Source organism: Trachinotus anak, unplaced genomic scaffold, assembly GCF_046630095.1.
Source record: "Trachinotus anak isolate AG129_WGS33_773 ecotype Australia unplaced genomic scaffold, CSIRO_AGI_Tana_v1 ptg000008l, whole genome shotgun sequence".
Classification (NCBI taxonomy): Eukaryota; Metazoa; Chordata; class Actinopteri; order Carangiformes; family Carangidae; genus Trachinotus; species Trachinotus anak.
This window is the reverse complement of record NW_027273859.1, coordinates 27,099,139-27,115,875: the sequence shown is the minus strand read 5'-3', so window position 1 is coordinate 27,115,875 and position 16,737 is coordinate 27,099,139. Positions and strand designations below refer to the sequence as shown.

Here is a 16,737-nt window from a genome sequence, read left to right as displayed (position 1 = left end):
GAGGGAGGACCACAAAGGCCGGCCAGCGTCTGGGCCAGCTGGGGACGAGGCGCTCAGCAGATGGACATGAATATATTGTACATTAGGGTTTAAATTAGATGGTTTTCTCCTGAGGTTTTTTACTATAGAAACAACCTGTGATAAAAGCAACAGAACCAAATGAAGCAGTTGCAGAACAATTAAAGTACAAAAGCTCGGTCACACAGCGAAGTTCATCTGCTCATCTTCATGAAATCTGCTGCACCAGAAGCTCAGTGATGGAGGAACTAGACAGGGATTAGATTTTAATAAATGTGTAGCTCTATGTGCACCAACCACTTCAAAGCCTGTGGTCCAATCAGATGCTCGGATACCTCAAAATTACAAATCGATGGGTTTTTATCACCCTCAGCATTTGTACTCAGGATTTTAGCTGTTTCATTAAGTGAAGAGTTTTACTGAAGAGGGAAAAACATCCTCATAAAGTTTATCTAAAGATGGATTTGTCCCTTCGACTCATAACTGTTTCCAAAGTGAGTCTCTGTTGTGGAGCAGTTTAAACTTTGATAGAGGATAATATGCAACACAGATAATAGGCTGCGATAGCGTCCTCCATTGTGGACTCAATGACTCTGTTCCCTCACAGGTCAGCACTGTCAGGATGACTTGCTGTTGGTGTCAGTTTGCCCGTCAGTGTTCAACAAAGTCAATCTCTGCTCTGATTCCACTGACACACTTTTTAAATGTTCAGTTTGCACCTTAAAGTGAAAGTTCAGGTTACTTGACTCTGAAGATTAAAACTTTATGGCAAAGAACTTTTTCCATCCACATATTTTATGTGGATGGATATTTTCATTATCAATTTGATGATTATTTTCTAATTAAATAGTTTTGTCTGTATAAATGGTGAAAAATTATATTTATAACTTCTCACTTTCCAAATTGCGTCAAAGATTGTTTATTTACCATCATGTGACAAAGAAAAACATGAATGTTTGTTTGGCGCTTTTTTTCTTAAAAATATAATATATATTACTTCATTATCAAAATAGTTGCAGATTAATTTCCTGTAGATAAATTATTCAGTTCATCCATGAACTGCTGCAGCTGCAAATATGAGGAAAAAGAGATGACATATGTTACATCTTTTTTTTTTTTTTTAAGATGTCTTTTCAGTGTCTTTTCTAATTGTGATTAAGGATTGCTTTAATGAGCTTGGTTTGAATCAGTGTAGCATGACCTTCTCACATGTGTTCAAGTTCCTCAGTCAGTTGCCAGCCTTCTATCGACGACACTGATCAGGAGATTTTGATCAATATCTGGCTTTCGGAAGCCAAGTGGTTTAATGATTCAGATAAAACGCTGAGTGGAGAACTTCTTATCTCTTTGAGGCGGTTTCATGCTCATCTTGTGGTTGAACGCCCCTGAATCTGGCAGGTGTCTCTCCTGTTCCCCCGGTGATGCTCCACCGCCTTTTGTTCCCGGGACCTGAACCATGGCACAGCTGGGATTGCAGCTCCTACAGATGAAAATCTGGCTCTTGAGCAGTGCTGATTGATTTTGAAAGAGAACTTTCAGCCATGTTCTTTATTCAAAATTAAAATTGGTGATATTATTTTATTTAAAAGGGGGTTTAAAGAGGGGCTGCTCTGTGTTTGAACCTAGAGAAGCACAAGGAGAGAGACTTTCATGTGAGTGAGTCTTTGTCATAGATGCTTTACTCACAAATAAAAGTGAAAGTAAGCAAAGTAAAACTGTGTGTGGGTGGAGGTCATCTGCCTCGTTGGGACCTTTCTTTATCTCTCAACCTCTGTAGTTTCTTTCATCTCTTTACCAAAGAAACACGAGTTGCTTCATCCTGAACACATGGTCCTTGTTTTCGGGATAGTTCTCCATAGTCACTGACTGAGTGAGTGATCATAATTCATAATTCCATCATTGGTCAGCCGAATGCCACATGATTGACATGATGAGACTGAACCATGGCTGCTGCTAAGATATATAATATATACACACACACACAGGAGCACTTAAGATGGGGAATTTCTCCCACAATGCCTCCTTGAGCGAGCTGACAACAGAAGTGGAGGCTCTAGGAGTGACAGTCTCTGACTGGAGCGACAGACTTCACCTGGAGTCCTGATTATTCCTACACACTTTGTTTTTAAAGCAAAGATGTTGTGTTGTGATGCAGATAAATGAGACATTCTTTCTTTTTTCTTCTTTGTTTTCTGTGTTTTTATTCTCATTCCTCCATCAAAATTAGATTACGGCTGAATAACAACCATTTTCATTATTGATTGATCTGCTGATTATATTTTCAATTAATCAGTTTTTCTCTTAAATGTTGGTGTCATCATGTCCCACAGGTGACGTCTTCAGGTGTTTTATTTTGTCTGACAAACAGATCTATCAAATCCTCACGTTTAAGAGTTAGAAACAGCAAAAAATTTTACATTTTTGAATGTTTGTTTTTCAATTATCAAAGTAGTTGCTGTTCTTATATATGCAGGCTCTGTTTATTTTAAATGGTTTAAATTAAAGAAAATTTCAAACTAAAGGTGAGCGAACAGGAAATATTGGTATAAGCCTGGTCCCACTGTTGGGTATTGTACTTATCCAACTGTATAAAACTCAATTATGTAAAACAAAAGGTTGAACAGCTCTGTCATAAATCCTACCTTCACATTAATGTTCAGTTTTTCTCGACATGGTTGGAAATGTGGAAATGTGTGATGTTTATTACTGAGGTCGTAGTTACTGATGATGAGTTATTGTCTCACAAACACGAGGAGGAGACGAAACTTCTAGAGCTGCAACGATTAGTCAGTGGTCAGAAAAATAACCTGCAATAATTTGATGCTCAGTTAAAAGTAAATATGTCTGTTTTGTGTCTCTGTGAACTGAATCGGAAGCATCTCTGGTTGTGATCGCACTTCTGCTGCAGATAGGTTTTGCGTCTCTTTTGCATGGGGCCTCATTGAGGAGGGTCCCCTGCACAGGGCGGTGGGTGGGTGGTGTTCACCAGCCCACAGCTCCCCTCCGCCTTTGTGACTCCACTCAAGAGCTAAACAAATAAGTGGCTCCAGCCTGTCCTTGGTCAAGTGCAGGCTGGACAGAGGAGGGCATGTGTGGGGGGGGGGGAGGATAAAGTCCGTCCCGGCGTGGAGGAGGAACGGAGGACGTTTTAAAGTATTCAAGTCCAGATCGAACAAGTGGTTCAGTGGGGAGGACGATGGAGAGAGGCAGAGCTGGAAGAGCTAAAGAGACAAAGTTTGTGTGACTCTGCTGCTGTTTGGGAACCAGCTCAAAACTCTTTGTTGGTAAGAGACGCTGCAAAAATTACAGTGTGTCTTTGTCGGGACCCGGTGAGAGATTTGAGACTCTTTGAAGGTTCAGAGGACAGGAAGTTTGACCTGGAAGTTAAAAAGGTCTGGATAATGTTTAGTCTCGTGTGAAGGACGGTGAAATTGACAATGTTGGTTGTTTGAGCTGTTTTTTCATCTGGACCAGAGCTGATGTGTCTCCTTTAATCAGTCAGTGGATTGACAGAAAATATATCAGTAATTATTTGGATAAATAATCAGTTGTAATTTGGCAAAAATACCAAAATGAATCAGCTTCACTTGTGAAAATTTGCTGCTTTTATTTATTAACTTTATATCATTCAATCAATAATCGATTATTTCTAGGTTTGTATGTATGTTGGTTACACTTGTAGTAGGTATTTTAGACTTTTTTTTGGGCATTTTATTGACCAGACAGATTAATCAATGAAAAAAGAGAATGATGAGCAGGCTACTCATTAAATAATAAAATATATTAGATATAAATAATCTATAGCTGCAGTACCTGGACTCAACTTTAAAAGGAATTGGACGATTTTACAATTATTATTATTATATCTTAATTGGAAAAAATAAAAATGCGCAGTGAGTAAAGCTTGTGAACGTGTGAATGTGATTTACAAACATCCGACGTCCAGTGTGAAGCACATGCTCTCTGGACCGGAGCCGTGTTTTTCCTGTAGGGGGCGGTGTTGTCAGGAGGAGTTGTGTTTAGAGCAGAGGCTGTGGGGACGTGTGTGTGTGTGTGTGTGTGTGTGTGTGTGTGTGTGTGTGTGTGTGTGTGTGTGTGTGTGTGTGTGTGTGTGTGTGTGTGTGTGTGTGTGTGTGTGTGTGTGTCCTGAACTGAATCACTGCTCAGCTCAGGGCATCTGAAAGCTGCCCTGAGCTGAAACGTCTAAATGATGATGAACCGTAAAGGGTAAAGTTGACCTTTTCTCTGTGCATGAAGGTGTTTTGTGTGAGAAAGGTGAAAACGATCCCTGGATTTCTGAGGTTTCAATGAAAGAGCAGGAGGTCATGTTTCTTAAATAATACACAGCAGTAGATGTGGTTGTTGTTGCGAACAGTGAAAGTGAAAATCAACCTTGTTACTGCTGCAGATACACTGCACCTGTATTTTCTTTGAAAACACATTAAGTGTTATTACCTCAAACAAGATAAAGGCTAAATCTAATTAAATCAATAAAAATTGAGACAAACTGTTGGCAACTTGGCAAAAACTTTACTTGTAGCATCTCAGAGTAATAATTCAGAGGTGGATTTTTATCCCACCAGCCTCACACAGGCAGAATAATCACATGTCAGTGTGATCACAACCAAAGATAACCTGGAATATAACAGTGTGAGATATTTTTTTTCCTATTGCAGCTTTTTACGTGTTATTTCACTTTCTCAAACCCCACTGGGGAAAGATCGAGGGGGATCCTGTCAAACCGTTTTGTTTGCATTTAACAGCCTGGTACCAAATTCTTCTGAGGACACAGTTGAACCTCTGGAGAACAGCTGTCAAGATGAATGGTTGAACCTGATAAAGCCCATTCTTAAAATAGAGACAATCACAGACACCTTTCTGCAGTCTGGTCTCCTCTGAAGGGTTTGTGGGGGCATGGCAGCAAAATTAATGTTTATTTAAGTGGGGACGGATACATTAGTGCAACATTAGTGCAGACTGCTGTATATAATATCATTTATTTTTTTGATGAAGGTTAAATGTGTCACAACATCGTTGTGCATTGTTAGTACCTTAAGCATTGTGGTGCTACAGAGACGCCCCAGCCTACAAATGATATTCTCCAGACGTAAGGGACCATGTTTATTCGGTACAAGCCCCAACACAAATCACATCATTTAAATTTTTTTTTTCAAAGAAAATTAAATGCAAAAATGACCATAACAATTGAAATTGTGACTCATGTCTCATAATGTGATACTTTTGCATATTGTGCAGCCATAACCTTTATTATTACTGTTAAAAATAATGAGACGGTGAAGCGACTCCCTGAGCACCGTATGCAAAAATAGAAAGATATAGATTTAAATAAAAAGAAATGGTTTAAAATGCAGATAATGACGTGTATGTTGTTCAGAGCTGAGGAGGAGGTGGTGTGTGTGTGTGTGTGTGTGTGTGTGTGTGTGTGTGTGTGTGTGTGTGTGCGCGTGTGTGCGCGCGTGTGCATGCTGCAGAGAAATGTACTAACTTTCCACATTGATGCAGTTTTCTTTGATGTTGATTTCGTGACCATTTAATGACGACTGTGTCCGTAAGAAGCATCAGGTGAAAGCAGATTCTTTGAGTAGGTGTTGGTTAACTTCTCTAACAGAGCAGCAGCCTCTTCCAGAGCTGCCTGTATCATGTTTCTGTGTGTATTCTCACTTGTGTTGAGAGGAGGAGGTTGTCAGTGTGTGTGTGTGTGTCGATGTGTTTTAATACTCTGTTAAGTTCAGACCATCACCTGCTCTGTGCCTTGAATTTATCTTCTGGAACAAACTTGACTGGATGACCTGCTTTCTTCTCTCCTCAGACTCTGGGCTTCACATTTTTCACTCCTACATAAACCGTCACCACATTTGCAAACCATCTGAGCTGCTGTGGAATTTTTTTTTAAACGGTAAAATATGCTGTAGATTTCAGATTCAGCTGCATGTGTGTTGCACATGGCTCAATCTGATGCTCTGTAATTTTTACATCCTCGCCCCAGAGGCCAGAAGTTTCATGCTCAGAAACTCTGATTCTGTCTTTTCCTATCTTGAAATAATAAGGATCGTTTTCCAAGCATCTATTTCAGAATACGCACTGAACAATTTTTCTGAAGGAGATAAAAATGAGGTTTAGCTGGTCAGAAAGAGGAATGAATGATAGCTGGGAACATAATAACAGGGGTGTATGTATAATTTTCTTTGATTTTCTTTCTTTAACGTAACTACAGTCTTAATTGACCAAACGTTGTCGTTCTTAAACGCTATGTTTATCCTCACGCATGAGGCCTCCGACTGCACAAGAGGAAGAATAGCAGGGAGTTGAAAGTGATAGCACCAGAAATAACTTGATGTGTGATTATACAGCGACAGGAATGACTGAAGGTTGACTCATCCTCTCTCTTTATGCGAACGGACTTCAGCCGCTGTGCCGTTCTGGTTTCTTTAACCTCTGACTGAACGCACCTGATGTTTGAACACTTGATGGTCAAGACTTGAATCTTGGAGAGCTCCTGGAGTTTCAGTTGTTTGACAAAGAACAGAATCCTGGTCCCATTTTTAAAGGTACAGGTCTTGCTTTGAGTATTTCATGTGTGAGATTTTAAGTTTGGTGTCCGTCTTTTGCCAGATACAGATACAAGTCTTTATCTATGAACATTTCTGAACATTCTGTTACTCAAGACAATAACATTGGTATGATTTATGTGCAGTATCAGTATTAACCATGTGATTGCTGGGCAGATTTCATATGATGATGTGATTGGTGACTTCGCATGAAGGAAAACAAGAAAGTTCAGCTTTAGATGGCAGCTGTGCAAGTTCAAATGTGTGTTTTGAACTGTGTGTCGTACTCAGGTTCTCTCAAGTGTGTTTGTCTATTTATAGGATGAAGGATTTGTACAATTTAGTGGTTTGATTCTCTATTTTATCTTTATAAACGTTCTATTCTTGTTACTTTATTTTGGTATTTAGTTGCAGCTGGAGGGTGGGGGCTAGAGCCGCCACTGAGTCTTGTTGTTTATTTCTGTAAATGATCCTCTTTTTCATGAATTCCCTCCAGCTTTTTTGAATGAATTGTCTCCACAGAGCAGAAAGTTTTTTATGAACCTTCTAAAACTTCCTCATCTTCATAACGATGGGAAGTCTTCACTTTCAGCCACTTGGATGCAGATGGAAGTGTTTTCTTTTCCTGCTTTACCTTGTGACTTCTCCGGATCAAGTAGGAGACAGAATCTTTTCAGTCCTGTAACTTCCTCCCTCCTCTCCGGGATAATTGACAGGCTTTGAGCCAGGCTTTCCAGCGCTGAACTCAGCGGGCTCGCGCAGGACATCAAAGGGAAGCGAACCCTCGGACAGCGCGCGGCAGGGTCGGCGCCGCGGCCAACACTGCCACTGCCAAACGGTAGTGAACGTCAGCGCTGAGGCGTCTGACCTCCTCACCCGGCCCGCGTCTTCTCCACAGTCGGCACAGCAGCTTCTCCTGCAAAGCTTCAAAGGCATTTCCTAACGAGGGCCAGACGCAGAGCTGAGACGACAAGCAGCCGCTGCTTGTTCTGCAATTATGCCGACACACACTCAGTCACACACATGTGCACACACACAGTAATCTGTCTGGTTACAAGGCACTTCATTGTCTTTTTGTCTTTTGGTTGTTGCTGTCGAAGAGACACCTGTGCACAACCAAGTCGATGATCCACATTAGTCTAAAATGCTTAACATGCTGCTGCACAAAACGGTTCATGTTTTCTTGCTCCTGAGTTCCTGAATAAAAATATCCCAGTTTCTCTCGAGGCTGTTTCCCTCCATTAAAGCTGTAGCCTCAGCTTTTATTAGGGGAAAAACAAGCCTGTTGAATATTCAGCGCAGCGGGTTTGCAACCTTTACAGCCCCGTCTCAACTTTTCATGCCGTTTACTGTTGACGCACAAGTTACAAAGCCCGAGCTTCGTGTGTCTTCGCAGTGGAAAATGTGAACAGTGGCACCACATCCTGTCAAGACTGAGTGACTTTTCTTTAGATGGTCAGTTTATGTAGCAGACAAATGGGTCTAGACACACTTGGTGTGGCATTTAGGCCATTTTCACAATAAGAGGGATGATTGTTTGACTCAATAGTGAAGCAATTATTTTTGATCCTGATTTGATTTTTAATTGAACGTCCAGGATTTAATTTTTCTTTTTGTTTTTTACATGTGTTATTTCCTAAACAAGTGGCAGCTTTATACTCTTCATTGAGAGTTTGTCATTGTGTGATTTAAAGCTGAAGTTTGTTTCTTTAGGTGATTCGTGTTGAAAACTTTATGAAAGGTAGTTTTTCTTCCATTTAAGTTGTCTAACTCTGCATTTTCAGTTAGTTTTGGTCACATAACACCTATGTGCTCTATAAAGTGCTATAAGATACTGTCACAGGACAGTAAAATGACTTTATTTTACACTCGCAGTGGTTGTAGAAACTAGAGCTGCAGCAATTGTCGATTAATTGATTAGTTGATGACAGGAATCATCAGCTATTCTGCGAATCAATCATTTTTTCTTTTCTTTTTTTTTCTTTTTTTTTTTTTTTTTTTTTAAATGAAAAATGTCTTTGCTGATTCTAGCTCCTCAGATGTGAGGATGTGATGATTTTCTTTGTCAGACAAATTCACACATTGGAAGACATCACCTTGTTCTGTGGGAAATCATCACTGATGTTTTTCTGGCATTTTAGAAACAAAACAATAAATAATTTAAATGAAGAAATCATTGGCAGATCAATTGAATATGAAAATAATTGTCATTTACAGTCTTACTAGATACTAGTCAATTTGTTTTCCTTAATTTCACAAATCAATTCATCTGCCTGTTGTTTTCTCATTTGAGTGATTAAGTGATTAATAAAATTTCCAATTGTGAAATTGCAATTTCCTAAAGCCAAAAATTTTCATGTTGTTTTACTTTACTGATGATCAATAATCCAAAGATCACTGTCCTGTTCACCATCAGATTTAGAGAAAAGCTGGAACCAGGTAATATTTGGCATTTTTGTCTGGAAATGACTAAAGCGATTAGTTGGTTACAAAACATTTTTCCAATCAATTTTCTATCTAATCAACTAATTCTTTCAGCTCTGCTTTAGACCATGTTTTTTTTTTTTTTTTTTTTAATTGTGAATAAATCTATAGCAGTGAAGTGCTCCTGAAACCATGAAGGTGACTTTGATTCACTGTTTGATTAGAAATTCATGAGAACTTGTTATTATATATAAAAATTATAAAGTCTAGGGAACAAATTAGCCTCTTTTCTCTCCTGTAGCTCTGTGATTTGTTCAGTTTTAGTGTGAAATATGAGTGTTTGATTACTTGTGTTGCCCAAACTGCTCCACTCTCAGTTTGCATCTGTTTTTGTTAATCGTACATGTCAAGCCTCTCGTATCATAATAAATCATTCAGGCGGGTTTCTTTTAAACACAGGCACACACCTCCCTGTGAAGAGCAGCCAGACCTGACCTGTCACTGTAGATCACTTGCTGTCACTGGAAGCTATAGGTGCGTGTTTCATATTTATGCAACAGCTGAGAAGGAACAAAACAAGTTATTCTGGTTTGTGTCAGCTGATGTTGTTGCCCTGTTGTTTTTAATTTTACGTCTTTGGAAAGCTGCTGAGCTCTACTCGGATCAGAGGAACTTATAAATGTTTTTGTTGTGTTCAGTATGGAGTGAGTTCTGGTGAGTCTTCTTCTTCTTGTCTTTGTTCAGACTGAATGGTAGCGTTGGATTAGTCTAAAAGGCCACGAGGACAGGCTGATAGTTTGGTTTTCCCTGTGAACACACTGAAACCGGCTACTTTTGAAGCTGAATGATGCTTCAAGATACTAGAAAGCAGAGATAAATACTACTGTGAGACTACAGGACGTAATGCTGCAGCGTTTATGATGCCACATTTGACTGGGACAACTACAAGGTTTTGTCTTCTGGTAGCAGATTGTCCACCAGTGTAGGTCTACAGTATTTTAGTTTATATTGGACTGTCAGAATTAGAGCTGGAATAATTAGTCGATTTGTCAGTTTTTAGAACAATGATGCTCATTGTTCTGTCTGTACAAAATGCAGAATATTTGCAGATTTCAGCTTTTGAAAAAAGAAAATTTTCTGCTTTTCTTTCTCTTATATTGTTGTAAACTGAATATTTTGTGTTTTTGTCGAACAAAACAAGACATTTGAACATGTGGCCTTCACTTCAGCAATATTTTTGATGTTTCATTGAGTGAACGATTAATTAAAACTGAAAGTAATAATTGAAACTGAAGAAGTTTTGAATGCTTTCATCTCTTATGATGTTAACTATTACAAACACAGAACCTTAGAGAACACGCAGGATTTAATGCCTCTTAAGTATGAATGTCATAATTTATTTTAAACATAAGTAGTGAAATAAAATGTGGGTTTTCATATGTGTGTTCCCACTTATTGCAACACCAGGAGAGGGGAGGGCACAGCTGGGACATGGTTGATGATATAATAGGTGAATGTTTCCTGTGTTTAGTGAGCAAATAAAATGACTTGCAATGTAGTTTAGCAAGTAAGTTTGGTAAGACAGGAACAAGGGAAACAGGGTGAATCATTGTATGGTTGCAGCTAATGATTATTTTTCTTAATTATATATTAATCTGTTGATTAGTTTAGTCTTTACCTGCAACAAAATGCATGAAAATGGTCCACAACCCCCAAACTATCAGTTTAGAAAGATATAAAAATGATTTTTGGTTGATTAAATGATGAAATTAGATTTTTTACTAATTATTTCAGATCTAATTTGTTGTGCTTATGTTGTAATTTGTAGTCTCACATCCAGATGTAAAAAAATCTTAAACGTTTCCATTAATTCAAACTTTTAACATGTTTTCACTGTTAATCATTGTGTAATCCTGCTACCTGATAAATGTGATAAACACGTCTTTTATTTTGAAAGCTCATCTCTAGTCGTCCTATCTGAGGCGTCCTCAGCTCGGTCTGGCTCAGATTTGGTGATTTTGCCTTTTTGTTTTGTTCTGTCCATCGTCACCTTCAACTGCTGAGGCCTGAAGGGAAAACGCTGCCGTGTTGGTTAATGAGTAACCGTGTGTTGGAAGACTTTCCATTACCTTCCACTGTCTGGCTCATTAGCTGTTTCTTGGCCATGAGTTGAAGGTCAGCGGAGGGCTGAGGAGTGACCGGAGGTCTGTAACCACATTAACTGGCCGTGCGTTTCACCTGGAGGCCCAGCGCAGGGATCGGTTCTGCACAAACGGCCTTAAAGTCCTGTTTCCTCTTATAGGACACAGATCATTTGGCTGTCATCTGAGGAAGTCGTCTAATCTTAGCCGTGAAACGTATCCCTCCCGCTCAGAGGACTCTGGGTATAGGCTCGTTGTCGGGGGGCTTGTGGGCTCAGTTGTGTGTTTGCTACCTGCGGGCAGTGGGAGGAAGTTAGAATGAGAGTTACAGGTAAGCTGCATGAGCTGATTGTTGGAACAGAAGATCTCAGTGTTATGGTTTTGATGAAGGTTAAAATGTGTAACAACCAAACAAACATGTGACCTCAGAGCTGTTGGTGTATGTCCGCTGTAGGTGATGACGATGCATCAGGTCCCACAGGCCTCGACCTGCAGCAGTAACAGCTCGTTTTCACTGTTAACCTCACACAGTCACAAGGACAACAGATTGTGTTTTTCACAATATTTTGGAATCAGTTTTTCCAAACGTGTTGCATAAAAGGTCCAGAAATGTAACGTGATAATCCTCTGAGCCTGTTTTAAACCGGGAACTCATGCGTGTGACATTTAAAGCTTTAAAAAAAAGTTTACCTCCAGCCGAGTCCGCCCAGTTTTACTGAGTTATTACGCAACAGGCTGAAAACTCAGGCTGTCCTGAGGGTTTCCATACAAATACTGAAATACTGGTGCGTCTCAGTCAAACAGAGAAGAAAATTATGAGTAAAAATGTGCAGTTTGTTGATCATTAACTGAATGTCCCAGCAGGAAGGAGAGAAAAGACAGCCCAGAAGAGTCCTTTAAAACCTTGGCAGGAGGGGAAGGTTATTTATTTTTCAAGTTCCGAAAATACACACACAGCGAGGTACAGAGCTTCAATACAAGTACATCAAACTTTAAAGGTTCCTACAGTTTGGTTTTATGTATTGATCCTATCTGATCTGGCTTATAGATCGTCATTTACACAACATTTACTGTCATCATTTAAAACAGACTTCATAAAATACAGTATTTACTCCTAGTTGTTGCGGGATATGATAAGACATGATATGACAAACGATAATGGCTATAAATATAAATCTAACAAACTTACAGCCGACCAACAACTTTGATCGACCAGTTTTATTTTCATACTTCCTGTCACGTTCTCAAAGCCAATAACTGAAAATGTGTTCAAAGTACAAAAGCATTATGTTTTGGTTGTGCAGCCTTCATCTGTCAGCTTCTTACAAACACGGTGGATACAGGTGATGATGATGGTTTTGATGAGGAAGGACAGAATCTGAGTTTTTCTGTTGGTTCATCTGAGGATTTCCTGCTCCTTCCTGCAGGTTTGCATTCTGGCAGCCCATGGAGCAGGACGCTTGGGAGATGTTTGGTCAGTCTGATGTTCATGGTTTCTTTGCATGGAGTTGGACATTTTTACATTCATCATGTTTTAAATTGTTAAAGCTGCATTTGGATATTAAGGTTGAGCCAGCATGACATGTTGTCGCTCACTTCGTCTGTGTCCTCTGTTCAGTTCATTCCTCTCATCTTTTCTGCAAACTTACTGTTGTTGACAATAACAGGGAGTTTCTCACCTGAGGAATTTAATCAATAACCATAACAGTTTTAACTAGAAACATCAAAATGCTGTTCACTCTTTAGGTTCTATGGGCACACAACAGTTTAACTAGTTTACAGCTGGTATTGTGCAACAAATCTGCAAAACCTTTAGGATATTATCTACATTGTGTCATTACTAAACATTCTTTCAGGTTTCATTAAATCATTTTACTTGTCACTGTTGGAATCCACATGTTCGGCTAAAACCATAATTAAAATGTGTAATTTTTCATGCAAGGAGGTGCAGTTTTGATGGGGATGGGTCAGGAGAACCAGCTCACCAGTACAAATGTATGGCTGTATTCAGACACAGTCTTGTAAAAAGGGGCCGTTGAATTATCTGAATGACTTTCCGGGGCCTGAACACTCACATCTGGGTGCTTTCTAAAATCATATTTGCCAATAACCACTAGAGATGTTCTGATACCATTTTTTTTCTTCCCGATTCCAATACTTCAGTTTGTGTATTGGCCAGTACCACGGCATAAAAAATAAAACCTTGCACACTGCACATGTTCCTTTTTTACTGGTGGGACTTACCAGTGTAACATTTTGCCAAATTGCTAACGGCTAACGTTACAGTGTTTTTTAGCTGCTCTAAAACAGGAGCTGCCAGTGGCTGCACAGCACAACATCCTGTTTTTTAGAGCAGTGAAAAAGAACTGATTTCTGGGAAAAGTCTTCTCTGAGTAAGAAACTATAAAGTTCATAATAAATTAGGTGGTATCAGATCAGTGCATAGACTTCTGTACTTGCTGATTCCATATTTTATGCAGTATCAGAGGCATTTCTGATACTTGTATCAGTATCAAACAACTCTAAATACCACAAGCAGATACAAACATTGCTGAAATCATGAATAGTAATAATAATAATAATAATAATAATAATATTATTTAAATGCAAGTTTTACTGTTAAAATATAACTTCACATAAATAAATAAATACTGTTTCCAACTGATTCTTTAGTGAAACACTTTCAATCTCTTTTGTTTTGGTGCGTCTGCATTCACTCCTTCCACGTGCCATCAGCAAAAAAACTTTCAAAGGTTTTGGATACTTTTACTCTGGAGAAACAACGTCCTCTTCCTGTTTTGTTCTTGAAAGTAGCACTTTTTTTTCTACATGACCCTAATAGCGCTTGTAAAATGCAGTTTACATCAATATGAATATTGTGATAAGCTGTTGATTGACATATTGTCGCTTGACCCCGACTTGACGAGGCAGATGGCCCCCCACCCTGAGCCCAGTTCTGCCTGAGGTGCTTGATTTTGGTGGGAATTGTTGGGTCTCTATAAAAAATACTATAAAGAGAAGGTCTAGACATCCTCTATTTGGAAAGTGCCTTGAGTTAACTTCTGTTGTGATGTGGAGCTATATAAATGAAATTGACTTGACATGTTAAATGTGAGGAGAGTAGCTCAGATGAGGAGGAGGGACTTCAGTCTTTTCCAAAACATGGCTCTGGTTTATTTGGGTGTTGGAGCAGTTCGGTGTGCTCTCTGCTCTCTGTGTCAGGTCTATAACCGTCCCTCAGGATGACGGACAGGCAGGATTTAGACACATCAGCCTAATGACATAGCTACGCTTCTTTATTTGGGTGCGTCCTGTAAACAAGGATCTGCATGTGCGGCAGACGAGTGAAAGGTCGTCTGCAAAGAAAGTATTGAGAGACTGACCTTTCTGATGTCCCCACTGAATCACTATGTGGCCTCAGGTCCCACGTGGATCAGAAGATTGATCTGCAGCCAGTTGTGCTATTCTGAAAGGCTGATAACAGACGTTGATAAACTATTTCTAGTCCCTTAAATACGCCTTGTTGTATTAGAAAGTCAGGAACAATGAAAATGAATGAGCAAAACTACTTTATGTTGACGTTGGATTTTATTGATTTGATTGATTTGTCAGTTTTGTTACTGTATTGCTGTAAACAAGTTAAACAACAGTTTTTGAAATCTGGTTTTCACCAGTATTTTTTGGTATTGATTTTCCTAGACCTGATTTTTATCAATAATACAGTCAGGATTAACACTGATTTATTCCCAACGGTTGAAATTTTAATAAACTGACTTTTATTGCAGCGATACCAGACCAGCGGCACTTACTTCTGAGTTGCCAAGAGGTATTAGGAAAATAGCTCAGGTAATACGAAATAAGATAAAGGAAATAAAGATGTGAAAAAGCAGGTGTACTCTAAACAGAAATGAACAACTAAAACTAATAAACAGTTCAGATAGTGAGCTAAAAGTACTGGATCAGATGTTGAAATGAGTAAAAGATAAATGGCTGTAATAGATGCTCAAAGTGATGGACTCTGGTTGAAATATAAACATGAACAGTTTAATTAAAATAGTTGAAACATCTGCTGTTGATTTATTTAGTTAACAGCTGTAACATCCAGTTTGAAATGAACGTGTTGGGAACACGTCAGGTGATGCTGATGAAAGGTTACCTGGGTTCATCTGACAGGGCTGTGGGTGAACATCAGACCACACAAAAACCAGAGAGTAGATTATCTTATTCTGCCCGTTAATAGATCACTGGGCCTGAATCACACTGATCAGAGATCAGTCCCCTTGTGGCCCCGACATCCTCAGCTTTATAAAACTATCAGAGCTGACCTCGTCTGCGTCTCTGCCCCTCCAGATGCTTCTAACAAATCAGTGGCCTCTCTGTGTGGCACACGAAGTCGACTTTTCCCCCTCGTGTTGACTCCTTTTTTTTTTTTATAAGAAGAGAGAGAAAAGCTCTTTTGTTCCTGCTCATAATGTATCCATTGATAATGAGCAGAACCGTGCACACAGGAGCCTCTATGTTCATAAATGTCAGATGCAAAGACACCTGTGAAAAAGCAGAGGTCATGTTAAGTGGGCTTCCCCTTTACAAAGAACGGCTTTTGTGTGACGGGACCTAAAGCACATGTTGGACGGAGGCCTGTCGTGTACTCAGAGTATTTCTCTTTAGGTTTACGCCCATAAGCAAAAATAAGGGTCTGTCAACAGGTCGTGTTGCCGTGACAACTTTTGTTTTCACATTCATGCCGTCAGTTTGACTGACAGTGATATTAATTAAGTAATAAGTAATTTAAGTTTATACTGTTTACTAATGTAAATAAATGTATTATGAATCAATTATTTTTGGATAACAATGATGATGATGTTAAAATGATTGGTCAGTTAAACAATAATTTGGTAACTTTTTGTAATAAGCCATTAATTTGTTCTCAAAAATAACAAACACTCACTGACCCCAGCTGCTTTAATGCGAGGATTTCCTGGTGATGTCCGTGGAGAGCTCTGATATAAACACCTGTCTCTAACCCCCCCCCTTACCTGTCTGCTTGTGACTAAACTTGACATGAGAGTAAATGTTTCCTTTGTGTTTTGTCTCAGCTTGCAGGTTGCATGGTAATCTGGACTTGATGCATGGCAGTTGCATGACTTCTTGCTCTTGTTGTGGGACTGAGAGCACACAGCTGCAGCCATGGCTCAAACCATACACCTGAACGGCAACGGCCCAGGTAACGAAACCCCTTTGTTGCATTATTTGATTTTTGCTTCCATTTGCTTTTAATTGTGATTTTGTTTGTAATGCAGTGGCATGTATTTCTTTAAGGACTTGATGTGGACATGATTATACTGTAATTGGTTAGACGGAGGTGGTAAAAGTCGGTCACACCAATGTGACAAAATCAGTTTTCCCATGGTGCATTGTTAGTAAATGTATCCCTACATGTCAAGTGGCTGCCTTGTGAACAATATGTGCTGATTGTGGCTAAATAAAACTCAGCCTGATGGGGGGACAATGCGGCTAAATGTGGATCAGGTGTCTAGTTTCAGGTTTGTGTCAGGCATGTATATTTAACCGGTCAGCTTCTGCAG

The 16,737-nt window shown here is 39.3% G+C and overlaps 1 protein-coding gene across 3 annotated transcripts in view; it reads left to right on the top strand.

The window, feature by feature from the left end:
- Positions 1-16,737, top strand: part of kank1a (KN motif and ankyrin repeat domains 1a) — a 60,525-nt gene that overhangs the window by 16,908 nt on the left and 26,880 nt on the right. For 2 of the 3 annotated variants that reach the window (XM_071483909.1, XM_071483910.1), the window contains exon 2: positions 16,249-16,376. In XM_071483909.1, coding sequence (XP_071340010.1) covers positions 16,340-16,376 — 37 coding nt within the window. In that variant the 5' untranslated portion in view covers positions 16,249-16,339. Of the gene's footprint in view, positions 1-11,388; positions 11,484-12,579; positions 12,627-16,248; positions 16,377-16,737 lie in introns of those variants that run through there. The other variant, XM_071483911.1, reaches the window with a different exon arrangement.